The sequence below is a fragment of the Lactuca sativa genome, chromosome 5, assembly GCF_002870075.4.
Source record: "Lactuca sativa cultivar Salinas chromosome 5, Lsat_Salinas_v11, whole genome shotgun sequence".
In the NCBI taxonomy this organism is placed as follows: Eukaryota; Viridiplantae; Streptophyta; class Magnoliopsida; order Asterales; family Asteraceae; genus Lactuca; species Lactuca sativa.
In genome coordinates, this window is record NC_056627.2 from 64,295,885 (window position 1) to 64,302,603 (window position 6,719).

The 6,719-nt window shown below is 34.4% G+C and overlaps 1 protein-coding gene across 1 annotated transcript; it reads right to left on the reverse strand.

Moving 5' to 3' along the window:
• Window positions 1-439: 439 nt before the first annotated feature.
• Window positions 440-2,132, reverse strand: LOC111881987 (gamma carbonic anhydrase 1, mitochondrial). Its single transcript, XM_023878357.2, has 5 exons — window positions 1,911-2,132; window positions 1,395-1,538; window positions 1,177-1,302; window positions 905-1,056; window positions 440-811 (listed from the first exon to the last, which is right to left on the reverse strand). The coding sequence occupies exons 1-5, from the start codon at window positions 2,023-2,025 to the stop codon at window positions 617-619; spliced, it is 732 nt and encodes a 243-aa protein (XP_023734125.1). The 5' UTR covers window positions 2,026-2,132; the 3' UTR covers window positions 440-616.
• Between the last annotated feature and the right edge of the window lie 4,587 nt (window positions 2,133-6,719).

Consider the following 6,719-nt stretch of genomic DNA (forward strand, 5'->3'; position numbering starts at 1 on the left):
AATTTGGTCTTTTATATGGAACAAGGACTTACAGTACAATATTCACAAACCGCATGGATGTAACCTATCAAATTTTAAACTTAACCACCAAAACTACGAATTCGATCAATCTATAGGTGTCATTTCTATAATTTAGTCTAAAAGAAATCTTGTCTCGACATGTTTGTTTTATTAGTACTAACCTTTTTTTTTTAAGTTGTACATTATTTTTGTTTATGAATGTGGAGGGAAATTACAATTTTAACCCATATTTCTTTTTTTCATACAATTTACATCAGTAATGTATCTTACATAGTTACATGTTCCATTTTCATCTATTTTGTGTGAATTCTAGCACATTGTGAAACACAATCTTTTTCAATTTAACAACATTTACCATAACTTAAGTGTCAGAAACTTGTTTTTATTTCTAAGAAAAAAATACCCAACATAAATGACAGATTACAATCTTGTCAAATTCCCATTCTAAACAAAAATCAGATACATAAGACACAATCCAAAATATAAATTTTACAACTCCATTACAACAAGTTTGTAATTATTTCAAAAGATTTGCTCAATACAAGCAAAAAACCATGAACATCAAGAATCCAACAACAACCTCAAATCAAAATCATCATTGGATCACACTCGGGTCTACATTCGCCTTCTTTTGAAACACTTTCAAAAACTCAAATTTGTCCAACGTCTTCGCATTTTCCTCAGCATGAACTTGTGCCAGGCTGGCATAATTAGACGCCGATTGGGAGATAAACGCTATCTCTTCATCTTTAAGCTTCCTCAGAAACTTAGCAGGATTACCTCCCCATACCTGACATGACATGACATAACAGATCAGTACAAACAAAACAAAAACAAAACAGGTTGTACTGTGTTTGGTGTAAATGAAGAGAGAGAAAAAAACCTCGCCAGCTGGAATCCTAGTACCCTGTCTTACTAGGGCACCCGCAGCAACCATGCCATGTTTTTCAACAACTACACCATCAAGGAGAGTAGCTTTCATACCAATAAATGCTTCATCTTCAACAGTGCATCCATGTAAAACAGCACTATGACCTATAAACAATAAAAAGCAATTTACTTTCATTTAAAAATGCAATGTTCTAATACGAAAAAAAATAAATAAATGAATAATATAAAAAATAAATGAAAGTAGATTGCTATTTGTTAACTCACCAACAGTAACATTGTCTCCAATGACAGTAGGAAGCACCTTTCCAGGTAAGTTAGATTTTGCAACATGCACAAGTGAGTGATCTTGAATATTAGTCCCAGATCCAATACTGATGGAGTTAACATCACCTATGCACAAAAGATTGTAAGCAAACTTCAGAGATTATTATCTAGAATTACAATAAAAATGGCATATTGTATAATAGTTACAACAGTATTACCTCTCAGAACACAACCATACCAAATAGATGATCCTGCTCCCACTTGAACATCCCCGATGATGGAAGCACTTGGGGCTACAAATGCATCTTTATCGACTGTAGGAGCTTTGTCGTATACATTCATAAGAGACCGATGCCTGGACACTGTGTAAAAATGTTAAGAATAAGAAGTCTTCAATGGTTTACGAGAAAAAACCAATTTGGGGATGAAATGGGTAAACGAAAATTGATCCTTTGAAAAATGATAATCAACCCTCCTGCAAATGCCGAAGGTTCGATTCTCCAGTAATTGAAAAGATATTCATTTGAAATGACATAAAACGCTATTTATTACATGTAATCAGAAGATTATGTTGTGACAAATGATCCAGCTAAATTGGAAAACGTTGAGGATCACATTGGTAGAAAATAAAGTTGTGGATGGATGTATGAACCAAAACTGAAATCTAATAACGATATACACGAGGTGTTGAGGGGATCGAAATTAAGAAATGGAAAATTAGGGTTAATACATACGCTGTTCTTTGAAGTAGTTGTTGCCCTGCAGGCGTGAACCGAGACGATCCATGGCTTGTCCAGTTTCGCGGATCCAAAATCCAACTGTGTATGCGGCTCTTCCTAGGGTTCCCATGGCGACGAAGATCAAAAGATTTGATCAGTGCTTCGACTGTGCTAAGGGAAGGGTTAACCCTGGTTTACTATGTGTTTGTGTTTCGGATCGGGGCCGAGAATTGAACAATCAAAGATCCGCAAACCCTACAAGTCGGGTGTTTTTTATTTTGCAAAAAAAAAAAAATTACAATAAACATACATGTATTGATGTAATATCACTTGTTCATTCTAATTAAATGTGTGTTACTTGTTTTTTAATTCTTTAACACTGTAAAAAAATTTTGAAAATGTACATCAAACACTTTTTTGGATTTTGGGAAACATCAAATAGTGCGGGTATTACATGAGAAAAATATGTTGTTATAACAAATTGATTATATACTATTTGTTTTTATTATCTCTAGGTTCGTTGTTGGCCTGATCAAACTCAACATAGAAGAACAATGAGGTTTTATTTTTTAAACCCAACCGACAATAGAAAAGATTATCCATTGTCATGTTAGAAGATTTCTCTTTTTACCGATGTGGGATTGGGTTTGCACCCAACAATCCTCCGTTAAAACTCAAGTTCCACCCATACTGGCCTCGACCTCCCTTTCAACGACTGTTCATTTGATCCAATCATTTTTCATACCTCCGGTACTCTCAGGACACGTTCACCTGACCTAGGCCATCGGGAAGATTTTCGATACAATCATTTTGCATACCTTCGGTACTCTCAGGACACGCTCACCTGACCTAGGCCACCGGGAACATATTCGATACAAAACTTCAGAATCAACTTCGTTAGACTGAAAATTACAAGAGATTGCGTCACCTACGATAACCACATCATCCGGGCTACGACCATAGCTCCGATACCACTTGTTAGAAACGCTACTGGTCTAACCAAGCTCAACATAGAAGAACAACGAGATTTCATTTTCTAGAGTCAATTGACAAAAGAAATGATTAACCATTGTCTTATATGCTAGCATATGATTTCTCCCTTTTACCGACGTGGGATTGAATTTGCACCCCAACAATTATATTACATAGCTCTTGTAAATAAATATGGGGTGAATCTTTTTTACGGATCAACTTTACGAGTTAGAAGAATAAATAGTTTAGATTGAAATTTGAATGAATTAAGATAATAGTCTAACTACGACTTACACTTGTATTCTTCACAATTTTAGTGTCTTAACTACAGCTAAGGCTCTATTTGGCAAAAATAAATTAGCTTTTAAGTTAGTTTATTATAATTTAAAGTTTGGTAAAACCATAAAAAATAGTTTATTGTACGTTATAAAGTAGCTTATAAGCAAACTTATAAAAGTTATAAAGTAGCTTATAAGCAAACTTATAAAAGTTATTGATAAGTTAGCTTATAATCTAATTTGTCAACTAGGGCCTAAAACTAATCTGTAATAAAATAACAACATTCTTTAAATTTTTCACAGTACCTTTGTATTTTTTATCGAAAAGTTTCCATCGATTTCATTTGCTTATGTGAATTTCATCCAGATCCATAATGTAAATTGTGAAGTTTTGTAAATCTTTGCGCAATTAACTATCTATGCAAACACAATCTTCAAAATAAAAAAAAAATTAAATACAATTCAATCCATAATTAGAACAATCAACTAACCGAAACAATAATTAGTTATCGTGTAAATATTCTATTAATAAGAATAAAGTTACTTTACATTATAATGATCGTTCAAAACTCAAAAGAATACATCAAAAGTGATGGCCGTTCTCTTAATGATGGAACTATGAGCATATGACTTATTATGAAAGAATAAATCATCTAATTAAGCCCTATATTCTACATATATGTATACTTTATACTACTTAACAAACATTTTTTTTTGGCAGTCTCTCAATTAAAAAGATTTATCCTTACATTTAGGCCAAATATCCTTTGATACTATTTAAAGAACTAACCTTTATTTAATCAGCAAGCCCAAAGAATTGTTAGCCCATGCACCAAACCAATAAACACAATTACAAAACACTTAAACGACATTTTATTCTATAACTAAGGGTGTCTGCTCCTTCCTTTTTGTCTTTATATCCTAAAAAATAAACATTTGAAATTCATCCTTAAGGCAACAACTTATGTCTACATCTACAAGAAATTACAGTTGAAAGTTAGCAGCAACAAAAAGATCTTCAATAATGAAGATATTTTGTGTTGCATTCCGTTCGAACTCATGTTCTATGTCTTGTTTGATAACCAACCACAAAATTCCCACACTATTATAGTATATAGTTTTGATCAGAGAAAAATATACCTAATTTAAATCATAATTAGGAATGAAATAGACAAAAAAAATTATTTCAACATTGAAATAATGTTACATTCTTTTAGAAAAGGATATGAATGCAAGAATAAATTACATGTTACGTTGTGGTAGACATGACAACATGCGATAAGTGATGAGTTTTATAGCATTGTACTTTTCATTAACATCATTTTAAGCAACCTACTTTGTATTACCGTTGTTTTATACCATCCTACTTTTTTATTTATGTCATCGTGTAGCAATTGTTACATTAAAGAAAAAACAATTTGGTATAAATATTCTCTTTTTGTTATTTTATAGCAATTTACTCTTCATTTATGTTGGTTTATAGTTGCCTACTGTAACATCCAAACTTTCAGGTGAATTAATATGGGTTTAACCTTGAGATTCATGGAGTGACTCGGCGAGTTGTAAGTCCAACTCGTCGAATAGAGTCGAGTTGTCCGCGTGTCGTTAATGAGTGGACTCGACGAGTCAGAGAACTAACTCGCCGAGTAGGTGCTGGGCAGAGAAACCCTAATTTCCGGGATCTATTTAAAGGAACTTATAACCTCATTTGTGGCTACCCTTCCTTGAGAGCAAACCCTAAACGTGTATAGAGAGCCATGAGAGTCTTAGAGGTTAAAACTTGGAGTAGACTAGTGTATCTCTTGAGGAGAATAGGAGATCATCCAACAAGGGAGCTAGAGAATCAGTGGATCTGGTGTAACTTCGTGCAAGGGCTTGAGTAAGAGGTAAAAGCTTGAACCTTTTTTGTTATTTTGCTTAAATCTTGTAAATATGGAAGATTAGGGTTTCTTCCACCATTGTTGGGACTTTGAGTGCATAAGGTCCCTTTTGAGGCCTAGACTTCAAATATGTGAGGTCCAGAGAGTCCAAAGGTTATAGCTTTATTTATCCACATAATAGGTATTGTGGTTAATCATCCTTGTTAGAGTTATTTTGGCATTATGAGCCTTATATTCCATGTTTAAACGTAAAGCTTGCAGCTTTACATGACAATCGACCCTTAGGATGGTAGATCTAATGTTTAGGGTGATGGATCTGATGGGTTTTGAGCATTCTAACACCCCTAAGTGTATATGCAACCTTAGATAACCTTGGATCTATGTTTGTCTAAAATACATGCAAAATATGATTTCCAAGGTTCATAATCCTATCTAGCATACATAGGGAACTTTTAATCTAAAAGATGGCTAGAATTACATACCTTGTAGTTGATTTGATTCCTTGAAAACCTTGAGAGCCTAGCAACCCAAGTGTGATGCCTAAAATGCTTCACACAACACCAAATGCTTTGGAATAACTTTAGAGTATGTATAACACTTGTAAAAATCGGCTTGCCCTCTCTTGTTCTTAGTGTAGCCGATTTTGGTGAGTATCATGTTCCTTATATAGTGTGTCACATCTAGGGTTACACCATGTAAACCCTAATGTGACATGACTCTTCATTTCCATGACCCATGGGTTTGTAACTCTCATGGAGCATCCATGAAGCATCCTATGGGTTTAACCTAACTTGATAATCATGGAGCCTTTTAGCCCACTATACAAGTTATGGATAATTTACATAGTCAACCCATATATTTAATTAGTCATCTTTTGATCACTTAATTAATTCCAAATTAATTCTTGATTAATACTAATTAAATAATACTATTAACATATTAGAACTTATAATATATTAATAAACCACAAATGTTATTTCTCTCATTTAGTCTATTCAAATGCATGATGCCATGCAACCCAAATGGACCATGACGGTCGGGTCAAGTACATACCAAATATAGTTATGGACTTAGACACCTTATCCAACAAGATCTGCCTTAAATCGTTTGAATGAGGAATTTTGTTCGAAGGGACTCACCGACTCCATGGCCTGACTTGACGAGTCGGTGAGGGTTTGTCCTGATAGGTTGATTGAGTGATAACTCGGCGAGTTGGGGGTCAACTCGACGAGTTGAGCTGGACTTTTTGGGACTTCTGAGGATACGAGGGGACTCGAAGAGTCGCAAGAGTGCACTCGACGAGTTGGGTCAGACATGGACTGTTGACTCGAGTTTGACTTCTGTTGACTTTGGGGTTTTGGTCAACAGGAGTAATAGAGACAATGGAGGGGTAAAATGGTGTTTTATCCACTTCAAAGAGTTAGAGAGAGAAAGAATAGCCTTCGGTTATTTGAGTTGTGAAAAGAATATTAATTAGAGATATTCGTCCTTTATGTTAGGCGGAGGCTAGTTCGAGATTCAAGTGCGAGGTTATTTACTTGTTGCTTTCCAGGTGAGTCTTCTCACTATACTTTACCTTGAGTGGTATTTATGTATGACCATAGGGTCTTATATGCTTACTTGAGTTATGCATTTATCTGTGTAATATATATGCTATGTTATGTGTTATTCAGAGTTAGGACCAGAGGGTCCAC

Bases quoted from the DNA above. Each gene is read 5' to 3' on its own strand.
- LOC111881987 (XM_023878357.2), bottom strand. From the start codon at position 2,025: ATGGGAACCCTAGGAAGAGCCGCATACACAGTTGGATTTTGGATCCGC. The intron at 1,057-1,176 runs GTGAGTTAACAA...TATTGTTTATAG, and splicing joins TGGAGACAATGTTACTGTTG to GTCATAGTGCTGTTTTACAT. The intron at 812-904 runs GTTTTTTTCTCT...ATGTCATGTCAG, and splicing joins CTAGGATTCCAGCTGGCGAG to GTATGGGGAGGTAATCCTGC.